The sequence below is a fragment of the Marmota monax genome, unplaced genomic scaffold (genome assembly GCF_021218885.2).
Source record: "Marmota monax isolate L192 unplaced genomic scaffold, Marmota_monax_Labrador192_F-V1.1 WCK01_AAM20220418_F8-fsc00038, whole genome shotgun sequence".
Classification (NCBI taxonomy): domain Eukaryota; kingdom Metazoa; phylum Chordata; class Mammalia; order Rodentia; family Sciuridae; genus Marmota; species Marmota monax.
Genome location: NW_026692498.1, coordinates 11,502,997 through 11,517,535, shown reverse-complemented (window position 1 = coordinate 11,517,535; position 14,539 = coordinate 11,502,997). Strand labels below are relative to the sequence as shown.

Below are 14,539 nucleotides of genomic sequence, written 5' to 3'. Positions count from 1 at the left end.
AAGATGGGTGGAAGGAAGAAGGAAGATAAAATAGATTAAGATACTCAGTAATTAATTATTGGCACTGTGTGCCAGGCAGACCCTGTACTTGAGCAAAACCAGAGGTGTCCCTAGTCTGGGAAACTTATGGCTGTGACAGTGAATAGGGTAAAGGGAGCCCCTTTCAAGGCCTTTCAGTTTCAAAGGCCAGTCAGTCTTCAAATAGAAAGGATTTGGGTATAAAAAAGAGAGGGAAAAAAAAAAACTTTCTCTATTCCTCCGAAGTCTGATAATTGAATTACAAAATAAACTGATAGTAGACAAAATTGTAGAAGAAAAGCCTTTTTAATTAGATACATATGCACTGGAGTCCCACAAAATACAAGACTCTGATTCCAAAAGGGCCAGATGGCTGAAGCTTTTATAGCATCCTGAGCTAAAGGGATAGGGGCTTAGGACTGAGGGGGAAGGTGGTCATGAGAGGTGAGAGGGTTGGGGAGGAATCACATGGTAGAGTGTTGTTTTGGCTGTCTCAGGGCAGTCCTCAGAAGAACAAGTAATAGTCTAAAACAAAGTCTGCCTCCTTCCCTATGAGTTGATCTTCCATGGTTGATGTGATGCCCAGCAGGAGACTCATGACAACTTAGTTCCTTTTGGAGGGTCTATCTTTAGACAGAAAAGGGAACTTCGGAGAAAGCCCCTTCCTGCTTTTGGTGGCGGCGGCAGGGAGAAGGGGCAAGAGACGGGAGGGCCTGGAGAAGGTCAGTGAGACCTGGGCTCTGAGGCTGCCTTGAGGTCTTCTAATCATCTTTAATTTAGAGCACCCAGCTTGCCAAAGTCCATCCTTGGGGGTGTTTTTCTTTCCTTATGTTAGAAATATCAGAGTGCTGCAAGAAATCAGGCATGGGCTCAAAAGTTACTTGGCAAGGCAAACTTTACCTCTTTAGAAGGGTGTGCTACCAAAGTCTGGCAAGCAAACATACTGAGGTGGGCCGTTCACCTGTTTTGATCCCTAACTCAGCACTACCCCTTGCTCTGACAGGAGGAGCTTGGGGTTACAATCTATGCAATTGGTTAATTTTAAAACTGGGGAGGGCAAAGGAAAGGGCTGTACTTTAAATGGCTATGATTGGATCTTACACCCCGATTATAGCTACATTCTGAAGGATATGGAATAACAAACCCTAGGGAGAAAGAAGGCAAACAATGGGCTCTTGGCTCTGGACTTCCATCCCAGTAACAATGGGTTTCAAACTTTTGCAACTCTTTTCCTGATTTAGACTTTGAACCTATACAACTAGTTCCCTGACTGCCCAAGTCTCTAATGATTAAGTCACAGTAAACAATCTGCTATGATTATCTCTTATTCAAACCTATAGAAAACAGACCCCTCTTGCAACCAGTTGCCATTTTCTCCCCTGAAAATGTGCCATTCTCCACTGCTTAATAAAGACAGCTTGATGATCTTTTGAGGTCTGCTCGTTTCTTGGTTATTTTTATTTATTTATTTTTTTAGTACCAGGGATTGAACTCAGGGGCACTTGACCACTGAGCCACATCCCCAGCCCTATTTTTTTGTATTTTATTTAGAGACAGGGTCTCACTGAGTTGTTTGGTGCCCCGTTTTTTGCTGAGGCTGGCTTTGAACTCACGATCCTCCTATCTCAGCCTCCTGAGCCGCTGCGATTACAGGCGTGCACCACCGTGCCTGGCCCTTTGGTTATTTTTGCTTACAAATTCTATATTCTGAAAATGGATCTTTGGACTTTCTATTTCCTGCCCCCCTTCTCTCTCTCTCTCTCTCTCTCTCTCTCAGTACCAGGAATTGAATCTAGGATCTCTTTCATGCTAGGCAAGCATTCTATAACTAAGCTACATCCCCAGCCTGAGATGGCATTTTTCTGAGTCCCAACACGGGTAGCTGACTGTGGAGTCCACAAGGAGCTTTGAGAGGAGAGATACATGTGCGTAGGTATTAGCGGGTCCCTGAGAAAGGAGCTCTATGCTTTCCTCCTCCAGGCCAAGGCTGTGGTTGCTGCTTCAGAAATATGGGGACACACTGGCCAAAAACCCAGAAGAGGCTCTATTGCCCAGGAAGATTCAGTGGGCACCTATATGGATGAGTGACAAAGGATTAGACAGGATAGTGAGATTCTCAAAAGTTGCCAACTTGGGCTGGGGTTGTAGCTCAGTAGTAGAGCACTTGCCTAGCATGTGTGAAGCACTGGGTTCGATCCTCAGCAACACTTAAAAACAAATAAAAAAGGTATTGGGTCCATCTACAATTTAAAAAGTATTTCAAAAAACGTTGCCAACTAAAATACAGACATTGAAAAATAAAATAAAATACAGAAACTGAGGATTAGATGAACTTCTCTCTATCATCTGTTAAAGGCTCAGTGGTAAAGCACCCAAAGTATCAAAAATAAATAAATAAAAGACTTAGCAGCCCAAAAGGTGTATAAAACCTCAAGATCAAGGGTGGAGGGAACCTTGAAATGCTGGATATATTTTCTACCACTCGGATGCAACCAGAAATTGGAATCAAAACCCATCTCGCAAGCAACTATGAAGTCTAGACTGTTAGGAAGTTGAAGGGTGAGGTTCAGAATTCTAGCAGAGCGTTTGGGGAAGATTCTTAGCTGAGAGGCAGGAAGTAATCAGGGCTCAGAAGAACATGGATGAGTTTGCGAAACATCTGAAGGAAAGAAATGACTGGTGCCAGGTTAGGAGCCACTGAGTGTGTAGTCTGGGGAGAAAACAGAATTGGGAGGTGATTCAAGGGCTCGGAGGAAGGAAAAGTTAGAGAAACGGGTTTTAACATTAAAGAGGAGCTATTCTAGGGCAGCCAGTGATGGTTCTAGGAAACATTCTGACAATCTGGGAAATGCTCATTGTGTTAACTTCACTGAAACTGTATACCTACTTTGGTGTTTTTTTAAGACCTTAAAGTTCTTTAAAGTCAACCAACGGAGGCCCAGAGAAACGAAGCGACCTGACCAGTATCTCAAAGCAAGCAAGGGGTCACCTGTCTCCATCTCTGGGTCATCCCCTTCAAATGCTGCCTCTGTGGTAGAAATGGGGTGTGGGGCTTGGATTCTCTTCTCTAAAATTCTAAGCAAACATTTGGGAGCCATCTGCACATCTGCGGTGTAGATCTGCTCTCTTGGTAGAGCGGATGCGACTCCCCAGCGTTTGTGCCTCTAACCTGTCCTCTAACACCTTCCCTTTGTGTCTTTTTAGCGCGGAAAGTTTCTCAAAAGACCAGGCTCCCGCGTTCGGACTACATTTCCCACAAAGGCCCAGGAGGGGGCATTTGTAGCCCAAGTTAAGGCCGAGCAGCTGCCGAGGAGGATCAGCTTGCACTCCACTTCCAAAACCTACTCCGCAGCCCACGTAGAGTCACTTATTTCCCCTTTCCTGCCTGAGACTTCCGTTCCCACATCCAACATCCGATCCCATTTTTCTCTAGGTGGGAATGCTTGGCGGGCGGGTGCGGGGGGAGGTGGGATAAGAACGCTGCAGGTAGGGCGCATGCGCTCAAGGCCCCCGCTCCGGCAGCGAGCGCGGCGGGCCTCGTCTCCGGACGCCTCCCGCCCTGCGCATGCGCAGACGATAAACCACCGCCCGGGAGTTGAGGCGCGGTTTTGGTGGCGCGTTTTAGCAAAGTCGCACGTGAAGGATAGCGGTGGCCGGAGCCCGGTGAGTGCGAGCCGAGAGATCAGGGCTGAGGGGTAGCACGCAGGACCGGGAAGCGGCGGCCATGCAGGCGGGATCCGGGCGGAACCGCGAGGCCTGCCAGTCCGAGTGGGGAGGGGTCGGACGTCCTGCGGCGGACGAAGCTTACTGGGGACCCGGATCCTCGTTGCTATGCAACCGGGGGCGTCGTTACTAGGTAACCTCGGAGGCGTGCATTTCCCAGGAGCAGAGAGTTCGAGCACTGCTCTGAGGTCCGGTGGCGGCAGTGCGGCTACCGGACTGGGCAGTGCAGCCAGTGCTGAGCTCGACACCCCGACCCTCACTCCATGGCCCGGCCTCCCGCGGCCTTGGTTCGGGCCCCTAAGGGTGCCCCGAGCTCCTGGGCCACGTCACAACCCTTGCCCCCACGCCACCGTGAAGCACTTGGCAAGGGGACTCGATGTTCGAAATAGCACATGCTACCGACACCCTGTCTCCCTGAGGCTGGGCCCTGGGGAGCGCGCGGCGCGGCCGGGAAGCTGCCCCTTTGTCGTTGCCCTGCCTCCAAACAGTTGCTGGGTGGCAGCTGTCAGGGATTTAGCGGGGGGGGGGGGCTGCCCCCAATCTGCCTGGGCGCTGACTTCCTTCTCCTCCTCCGTGCTGTCTTCGCCGCTTTTAGCATCTTTCTTTCAACTCAGCTGTGCTTTTCCGATGACCACTATATTTGGATCAACTGTTGAAATAGCCTCCCTCTCCCTACCTCTTCATGTCTTACCCTCCCCACTTCTTGGCTGGCCCCTGATATTCACTTAACAAGCCTTTCTTAGTCATCGTTCTGTGCTAAGCACTGGGAATTCCAAGAAAAGTTCGATGTCAAGCCTGACTGGGAGGTGCTTGGAGGCTGGTGGCTACATACTGCGCGATGCTACAACATAGTGGGTGTTATATTGGCAGTTGGTGCCCTGCAACATTGTATAGCTTTGACAAAGTACTTGCAGAAACGTCTTAACTCCTTGCAACAACTCTTAACCTGGTTTTACCCTGCTTTACATTTGAGGAGACTGAAACCTGATAGGTTAAGTAACAGGCATAAAGGTAGTGGCTTCTTGTTTGTGGCAGAATTGAGCCTGGGATAGAAATCTCAGGTCCTTTGTACACTGTTACACTTTGGGGGCTTTGCCTGGAGTAGGTTTTTTTTGTTTCCCCCCTCAGCTGCTGATCATTTGTGGCAACTATCTGGTTGTGCATCAGGAATCCCTGGGGAGCTTTAAAAGCAAAAGGCTGGGCTCTTCTTTGGGAGAGTCTGGGTGAGTAGCTTTGGGTGGGGCAGACATCCTCACTTAACTGGCTTCCCAGGCAGTTCTGATGGGCAATGAGAGGTGAGAACAGCTGCACCAGAGGGGCAGCTATGAGCAGTGATGGGCCAGTAGCTGCCGTCAGAGGGCAGTACAGTACATCTTCCTGCCCTGCAGTGACTAACAGCATGAAAGGAATAGACGAAGAGGAAGGAGCCCGTTGGCTGGAGTTGTGTGAACAGCCCCACCCTACCCCTGTAGCAAGCCACAGGTGCTCTCTCACTGCCATGATAAGTAAAGCAGTTTCCTCAGCCCAGCTGGGTTCTCCTGGCCCTGCCTGAGCCATATTGCAGGTGCCTGTCTTGAACTGTCTTCTCACAATAACTCCTGGCGTAAGATGATCCACAGGTGGGTCATCTCCTGGGGTGTGATCTCCTTGAGGAATTCTGTATGTCGTCTCACTTTGAGTTTGTTGGTACTTGGCAGAACCTCAAGTTCCTTGTGGGCAGGGATGGTGTCTTACCCAGAAGTGTGGAGGCATGGGACAAGTGAAAGGGAAAGGCTGACGTTCTGATTTCTGGAATAAAGTCCCTGTTCTTTTGTGTGATCTTGGATAGTCACTTGACATTTCAGGTAAGCCATACTTATCTGAGTAAAATGACTTAGAAGATTGTTGTAAAAGATAAATAAGGTAGTAAAGTCACAGCACTTTATAAATTAAAAGTATTGCACAAATTTTGTGTGTGTGTGTGTGTGTGTGTGTGTGTGTGTGAGAGAGAGAGAGAGAGAGAGAGAGTGAAATATTATCTATTGCCGAGTGCCTTTGTTTGTCTGAAGTAAGACAAGCTTCCACCTGTCAGAGCAGTCTGGACTGCTCCAGTTCTTGATTACCAAACCTTCTTTCTTTATTAAAAGTATTTGATTGGGCCACATTGAGGAAGCATAATGGTAGTGGATAGGTTTAATCTGGAAGAATTGAGAAGGAATCCTGTTAGAGAAAACAGTTTTAAGAAATGGAGCATCCAGTCATCTGCACCCATTGTCTCCAAATGGTGTACTCCAGAATCCTGCTCCTAGATTTGGCTCCTGGTATACTTCAAAAGGTCGCCCAGCAGGGCAATGCTGGCCTCATTTTGGAGAGTTTATTTCAAGGTCCCCCAGACTGGGGCAGACGGCCACTTGGAAGTTGAGGCCAGCACACAACTGCAGCAGGCTGCTATGAGAGGACGTGCTCATATCACCCTGACCTTCTAGGGAGAAGGAGATGACATCTGACTCCTCTTGGTGGAGGTCCTTGGATATAGGATCCAACCCAAGATAGCAACGTTGCTCTTTTAGTCCCCAACATGGTTGTGACCCAGATAGCTCAGGAACTGGCCCATGCCTTCCTCATCCCGACCACTGGCTGGCAGGAGCCATCTGGTTCTTGATTTGTGCCAAGAACGAGCAGAAGAAGGCTTTCCCAGCCCAAGGCCTTTTGTTATGAACTGCATGTTTTGCAGCCCTGCTCGACCCTACAGGCCTCGGGAGGGAGTTGGGGCAGCTGTTTCTGAGCCAGAAGCTACCCAGAATGTAATATTTTTAGAAGGCTTTTTTTGGAGCCTTCTCCTTCCCACTAAGCAAGAGTGGGAAGGACACCTTTCTCTTCCCTCTCCATCTGATGGCTCCAGATTTTTGGCCAACTCCCTTGGTAACTGCAAATACTTCCAAACCTGGCTGCTGCTGCCCTCCCGGCTTGTCTAAGCCTCTGATCATCAGGTCTGAATCACGGAAACTCCCTGGAGCTACAGGTTCCTTTGTGACCTTGGAGGAGAACCAGTGGGTTGACTGTGCTGTTTGACATTTCTCAAACACGGTGGCAAATAGAGGTTGGACCTATAAACATTTTCCTTGGCTGATCCTCCCCTGTTTCAATAAGTCAGCACTTGTTGAGTCCTCATTTGTGTACGCATAGCCATATCCTACAGACAGAGCACAAAGCACAGAGTCCTTAATTGAAATTTCACTGAGATAATTGGTGGATGCGAAGTTTATTTTAGCTCATGTCTTTCTAAATCACTTCTGAGATTCAAGTTGGAGATAGTAAATCAGAGTGGTCATGTGAGGGGCCCAGAGTCAGAGGCACTGGGATTCACATCCTGGCTTGACCACTTATCTTCACTGGGGGATAATAATAATACCTACTGATAGGCAGTTGTGAGATTAAATAAGATGAAGTGGCGCATGGCAAGACCAGCTAAATTCGAGCTTCTTAATAATAATAATAATATCTCCCCTTAAAGGTTGCTCTTTAAGCCTCTGCCTGTTTGGGGGTGCAAGGAGTTGAGATCATTCTGTGTCAGCAGTTGTGATATTTTATACCTATATCTATCCTCCCCACATACACACATACACACTATATATATAATTTTGGTTCTCATCTACATTTCCCAGCTCAGAGTTCCTGTAGCATTTATAATTTCCTAAGTAACACGAGCAATAACAGTATCTTTTGTTAAAATAGTTGGCCTTTTGGCCTTGCTTCCTGCAACATCTGCAGAAGATGAAAGTGAAAGACAGTTTTTTGTTATATAACAAACCCTTTTGAACACATCTGAGTTTCTGCTAATGAGACAATTTGGGGCAAATTCCCTAGATAGCCAGAGGATAGGGGTCTAATTGCTGTGGGAATCAGCCATGTACTCTGAGAATTGGAACTTACAGCCCCCAACCTTTGCGGGGAAGAATGCTAAGGACTGAGTTGATGGTCATTGGTCAATGACATCATTGGCATGGCCGATCATGTCTACGTAATGACAATTCTATGGACGCCCATAAAGGACAGGGTTTGGAGAGCTTCCTGCTAGTCACACATGGAGGCTGCTGGAGGGTGGTGCACCCTTGGAGAGGACATGGAAGAGCCGTGCTCCTTCTCCCACACCCGGCCCTGTCCATCTTTTCATCTGCTGTTCATCAGTATCCTTTGTAATATTCCTATGGTAAACCAGCAAATCTAAGCATCACCTGAATGCTGGGGAGTTACTCCAGCAAATTGTTTAAACCTGAGGAGGGGGTTTTGGGAAACCTGATTTACCTGAAGCACAGGTAAAGCAACCTGGGGCTTGAGATTGGTATCTGGAGTTGTTACTGGACCAGGTCTGGCTGCACACCACTCGAGAAAGCCACTACTTGGGAAACAAGAGCTGGTGGGGAGGAAATCAGGTTTGTTGAAGGGCCAGCCCTGAGAACATGCAGGGGCTGTGGTCCTCAATTCCATCTTGGGGAACTCGGGTATGCGAGAGGGCTTTCATTGAAAGGGGAGGAGGTGTGGGGCAATAGGCAGAAAGGCTGTGTGCTGAGTGGTGTCTCCCTGATGTGCCCCCACCTGTGCTAAAACGTCCTCATGGACCCCGACCTCCGGGGCTAGTTCCTGTAGCCAGTCTCATTAGTTTTCCACAAGTTCAGCACCATAGCAGTTTACATTCTTTGTGTTAGTTGATGCACAGAATTAAAGAGTAAGGAGGGGAGTTACATAATCTGATGTAATCTGAGGATCACCAGATGTTCTGGGTTCTGAAAATCTAAAGAAAGATTATTTAGCAGGCAACGTCTAAATCCTGTAGGTGTAGCTTCTCTTTAGAATGGGCAAAGGACAGACAACACACGAAGGAGTGGCCAGTGTTCCAGAGTGAGGAGGCCGTCTTGGGACTGAGCCCTCGGCCTGTGGGATGTGATGCTACTGTCTCCAGATGGACAGCCAGAAATGACTTGATTTAGAGGACATCCACTTGGTGTCCACTGCAGAATTGGTTGCTTGCTTGGTGTTTGGGTAAAAATCACCCACATGGGTAATCATAAAATTCTTCTACATTGATTTTGAGTGAGAATATGGTAGGAACCGTTTTGTTTTCCCATATCCTCAGCGTGGCTCTCAGCTGTGTAGATGCAATGACAATGACATATCCAGACAATGACATATCCAGACAATGACATCAGAACCTCTGGGCTTGGGACATCAGTACTTTGTGACATTCCCAGGTGATTCCATCTAGCAGCCTTGGTTGGAATCACCGTAGCTCCCAGTGAATGTGGAGTTTGGAAGCAGAAACCTGAGTTCAAATTCTGGCCTTTCTGCTTCTTAGCCCAGTGATCTTCGACAAGGGCTTAGCTTTGTTCTCAGTCTTAGTCTCACCTTCTCTGTACTAAGAGGGGCCATGAGGATGATGGCCACCTTCATGAAGGACCTGCAGAGCCAGTGGCCCATGTGGACTTACTCTTGTTTGAGTCCATACTTGAGCACTTTTCTGTACGTCATCATAAGGTGGCAAATCCTACTATTTGCTGTTTTAAAGTTGTTTTTTTGTATCAGCTTTTGTAGATATGAGCTTTGGGGGACAAAGCCTTGAAGTCTTACAATTCTTTTATGCCTATAGCACCTAAGACCCAGAGACAGGCCTCTGGATTTTTAGAACTGGAATAAGCCTTAAAGAGAGCCTTCGGTCGGGCATTGAAAGCTTGCCGACTTGTTGGTATACAGGTGGTAAAGGATGCACAGGAGAACCCATGACTCTTTGGTTGTGCCCAGCTTAAGTTGCAAATCCCTGTTCTTCCCTTCTCAACGAACAACTCCTTCTGGCTTTAGTTGGGGTGCTTGCAGGGGTGGGGAGGATGTTGGGGCAGATCAGAGCTGGGACAGTGGGTGTGTCTACCAGGTCTGACCCTCATCTCACCCTGTGCTCTCTCCTGGCAGGCCCGACCATGGCAGGTTCAGGCAGCAGTCCCCTCTGGGGCAGATATCTGTTTAAAGCCATGTCGCTGGTCCTAGTGGTCCTGCTCCTTCTCTACTCGGCATCCTCCCAGTCCCACCGAGACTTCGCACCACCAGGTCAGCAGAAGAAGGAGCCCTCAGCTGACCTCTTGACCCAGATAGGCCGATCTCTGCGGGAGACACTGGATTCCTGGGTGGGGCCAGAGACGATGCATGTGGTTTCAGAGGTAAGGAGGGTAGTCCCTGTTATGGCTCTGAAGAGAAAAGGCATTCTTCATGGCCACATCCTCTTGGTGCCAGATCCTCTCTGCGTCATGATCCCTGGGGCAGAGCCCCAAATTCCACACAAAGCACCAGACCTTTTGCTTCCTCATTGATTTCTACACCAGGGCCTTTTAGCCCCATCCCTACCTTTTCCTGGTTCCTGCCCTTTCTTTTCCAGAAAAGCTGGAAAATGTGGTTAACTAGAGTCTGACTTTGGTCTAAATGTGACCTAGAGTCTCGGACTGGCAAAATATCCAGATCTGAGTCCATTCCTCACTCGCAGAAGTGCAGGGTGGCAGAAGCCAGGCCTGTTTTTTTCTACCCATTGGTGTCCCACAAGTGGCATCGCACGCTTCTGATAGGTCACACTGAGGGACTGAGACAGTTATTTATAAAATCTGTAATACAGTATAGCTAAGAGGCTCTTTCATTAAAACATCCTTGCCTTTTACACATTTTTTTTTTTTTTAATCTTTATTTTTTGGTACCAAGGATTGAACCCAGGGGTACTTAACCATTGAGCCACATCCCCAGCCCTTTTTATGTTTTATTTAGAGACAGGATCTCACTGGATTGCTTAGGACCTCATTAAGTTGCTGAGGCTGGCTTTGAACTTAGGATCCTCCTGCCTCAGTCTTCCAAGTTGCTGGGGTTACAGGTGTGCACCCCCACGCCCAGCCTACAAGTGTTTTTCCATATACCTTCATGACTCCTAGGAGGCTCGGAGAACTCCAGTTTTATAAAGTAACTACTAGAGGGATTCAGTGCTCCCCCAACCATTCACACACATGTCTCCTCCTCCTCCTACCTCCAAAGCATCCAGCAAATCAGTTGAATTAGGTTCCAGAGGTCCTGGTTTCCAGGTCAGGAAGGAAGAATGGTCCATTGTCCATTCCCATACACTGGGAGGTGGGTGTGGAAAGGCCCCTCTGCAGGCCCATTGCCACTGGCTGAGAAACAGGGCAGAAACCCTCCTGCAGGCCTTGCCTGGGCCCTGGTGAGCAGGCTTGGAGGAGAGGAGCCCCATTCATTGTGACTCATCTCTCCTCGTGCTCTTCCCACAGACTCTGACACAGACGGTGTGGGCCTTCTCATCAGCCATCTCCGTGGCCTTCTTTGCCCTGTCTGGGATCGCTGCGCAGCTGCTGAATGCCTTGGGGATGGACGGTGAGTGGCGGAGAACTGGTTAGTCTGCTAGAGCTTCTCAGGGACCTTCCTGCTGGTGAGAGTTTGTCTCCTCAGGGTCTAGACATTTCTCCAGCTGCTTGACACTTCCCAGCATAAGAGCAGACCAGTGACTACCACTACCACCACATGCCAGGTGTACCTGGATCAGGCAGCTGCTCAAATGTTGCTTCCCACTTACAGTTAACAGCCCAGTGAGGCAGGCAGAATTGTCCCAAACAAACAAAACTGACACCTTGGTGTGGTGTCAGTTGCCTATAATCCCAACAACTCGGGAGGCTGAGGCAGGAGGATCACAAGTTCAAGGCCAGCCTGAACAACTTAGTGAGACTCTGTCTCAAAATAAAATAAAAATGGGGCCAGGGTGTAGCTCAGTGGTAGAGGGCTTCTGGATTCATTTTCCAGTACTGAAAAATGGATGGATGGATAAATAGATAGAGAATAAATAAATAAATATAAAATTTAAAAAACAGAGTAAATGAAATTGAGGCTTAAAAAGGGAAGTGGTCTACTTAGGGTCCCACAGCCAGTAAGAAATAGCTGAGATTCAAACCCATGTCTCTTTGAGCCTGTGAGAATGGATTACTCCTGAGCCAGGTATGAAAGTGTATACTTGTGATCCCAGCAATTGGGGGATGCTGAGTCAGGAGGATTGCAAGTTCAAGGCCAGTCTGGGCAACTTAGTGATACCCTGTCTCAAAATAAAAAAATAAAAAGGGGTAGGGATGTAGCTTAGTGATAGAGTGCTTGCCTAACATGTGTGAGGCCCTGGGTTCAACTCCCAGTACTGGAAAAAAAAAAAAACCAGAAAAGAGAGAATAGATTATTTATTTGCATGAATAATCCGTCACTCACGGCCTATCCCCAAGGCATTCATGAATAGATTATTCATTTGAGGAAGAGGGAGGGGAACTGAGGTCCTCAGAGGCCTGGCCTCCTGTCCTTATCCCTTATTGCCCTTACCACTTCATCAGGTTGCTGATTCTGTGACTCTTCCTTGCAGGTGACCGCCTTACCCAGGTCCTGAAGCTCAGCCCTAGCCAGGTCCAGACCTTCCTGCTGTGGGGAGCAGGAGCCCTGGTCACCTACTGGCTGCTGTCTCTGCTCCTCGGTTTGCTCCTGGCCTTGCTGGGGCGCATCCTGGGGGGCCTGAAGGTTGTGATCTTCCTGGCTGGCTTTGTGGCCCTGGTGAGATCGGTGCCTGACCCCTCCACCCGGGCCCTGCTACTCCTGGCCCTGCTGACTCTCTACGCCTTGCTGAGCCGGCTCACTGGCACCCGGGCTTCGGGGGCCCAACTGGAAGCCAAGGTGCGAGGGCTGGAGCGCCAGGTGGAAGAGCTGCGTTGGCGACAGAGGCGAGCAGCCAAGGGGCCCCGGAGTGTGGAAGAAGAGTGACAAGGATGTCCCATGGAGCCACCTTTCCCATACCAAAGAGCTGAGCTGCTTCTGGGTTGCAGGCCCTCTTCGCAGCCCCTGCCCTTTCCTGCCCCGTCTGAACCTTCAGAATCTTTATCCCTGCCCTGGCCAAGCTGAGAGAGGAGGACCGTCCCCACTGTCCTCTGTCCACTGAGGCTCTCTATCCAGGCTCTGAATCCTCTCTCTGCTCCCAGTCTGTCTCAGGCCGATGGAGGGTTGGAGGCCTCCCTCTGGCTTGGCATCTGCTCTCCGCCTACACTGCTGCTGCTAGTCCCCTGTGACTTACCTCGCTCCCCTCTGCTTTTGCCTGGCTTCCCCAAAAAGCTCTGGCTTTTGGACCTACGCAGCTCCTCCTTGGCCAAGCACCCAGCTCCCTTCCTTTTCCTCTTCCTCCAGCCCTGTGCTCACTAAACCACGGTCCCTGGAGGCTCATTCCTGTCCTCATTGCCCAGCAGTGGGAAGAGGGAGGGGAAGCAGGGTCCTCAGAGGCCTGTGTGGCTGGGGAAATGATGGACCCTAAGTCTGTTACAAGTGCCTTAATCCTAGCCAGCAGGGCCCTCTGCTCACCCGCTGCCATACTGGGTAGGAGTGTGCTGTGACTGCTTTGTGTCCAGAAGAGAGCAGTCCCTCAGAATCTTGATTCCTCCTCAGCCAAGCAAGAGATGGCTGCTTCTTCACAGACTTGTGTCCACCCGTGGGGCCCTGTCAGATGCTCTGTAGAGATTTCAGAAGCCCTGAGGAGGCAGGAGGACCCACTTCCTTGTCTGCACAGTAGCAGGAAGTTCTGTACTGTTGTCCCTCCGCTCCTGCCACCAGGAGCAGTTGCTGGTCAGTGTCTGCCCTTCCCCATGCTCTGCAGAAACAGGGTGGGCCCGCTGCTGACCCCTCTCCACCAGTGCACTCGCTCTTGGTAGTGAGGGGTCACTTCTTCCTTTGAGGCCCTGGTGGAGTAGGTGTCCTCTGCTAGGCCTGGCCCATGATGTGAAGAGTCCGCGCCCAGTTCTCACTATCGAGGTTTGATGTGGAATCACGGCTGCAGTGATATATATTTTTATCAGCGCTTGGTTGGTTTTAAATAAACTGCACGCTATTTTATTATCTTGTTCTGAATAAAATGTATTTACTCAAAGTCTGGATTGCTTTGATGTCTCCTTCTGCTGCCAAACCCCTTTCTGTGGTGCCTGTCAGCTTTCTTGACTTCTCCCTCTAGGGGCAGTGAGAAGCTCTTGGAAGGGAGGAAAATTTCAAAACAAAAACAGCAGGTTGGTACCAGGTACCTTTCCCTCCAGGGGTGTGAGGCAAGAGGAGAGCTTGCCCCCTTGCAAAGCCCCCAGGAGCTGGCCAGCAGGGCTGGAATGGTGGCCTGTGGGCTGGGGGGAAGTACAGCTTCCTCATGGTGTGCTGGGAAGTCTGGAGGACACTTGGGTGGCCCCCTTCTTCCTTACCAGACTGAGGAGTTCCTAGAGCAAGGTTCTCACTGGGTCCCTAGGTGAATCTGTTTGGAGGACCCAGCTATGTTTTTTGGTCTGGTTTTGCTTGTTTTTATTCTGCCCAGGGGATGCTAATGAGCAGCCAGACCTCCTGGTCTGGACTTATTCCAAGACCACCTGGTAGGCAAGGCTGGGCAGGACCCCTCAGGCAGACCTCTCCCTTGGGGACTTTCCCCGGGGTGAGGCAGGGCATGAATCTGAAGCAGCCTGTGCCTGGCTTCCTCCCTCGGTGGTGGCCCAGGGCTCTGTCAGGGCGGGCCCAGGTAGTTGTCATTTGGCCCCCTCTCCTTTTCTGCCCCTGCAGCTCTGTTCCCATATGTCTCTGAATTCCGGTTCTGATTGAGACCGGCTGGTGCCTTTACAGGTGAGGTGCCTACGGGGTGGGCGGAGGTAGAGGAAGCCCCTCAGGAGCTCCCGAGGGGGCCTAAGAGAACACACCTTGTGCCTCCTGGCAGAGGCGATCGGTCTCCTGGGAAGTGGCCTTC

The 14,539-nt window shown here is 49.7% G+C and overlaps 1 protein-coding gene across 2 annotated transcripts; it reads left to right on the top strand.

Annotated features, from left to right (window-relative positions):
- Nucleotides 1-3,523: 3,523 nt before the first annotated feature.
- Tmem109 (transmembrane protein 109) lies at nt 3,524-13,693 on the top strand. Of its 2 annotated transcripts, XM_046445658.2 has the most exons (5): nt 3,584-3,681; nt 5,439-5,585; nt 9,682-9,926; nt 11,028-11,130; nt 12,152-13,693. In XM_046445658.2, the coding sequence occupies exons 3-5, from the start codon at nt 9,690-9,692 to the stop codon at nt 12,541-12,543; spliced, it is 732 nt and encodes a 243-aa protein (XP_046301614.1). In that variant the 5' UTR covers nt 3,584-3,681; nt 5,439-5,585; nt 9,682-9,689; the 3' UTR covers nt 12,544-13,693. The 2 variants fall into 2 exon arrangements, with proteins under 2 accessions (XP_046301613.1, XP_046301614.1); XM_046445657.2 differs by lacking the exon at nt 5,439-5,585 and having other exon boundaries at nt 3,524-3,681.
- Nucleotides 13,694-14,539: the final 846 nt, after the last annotated feature.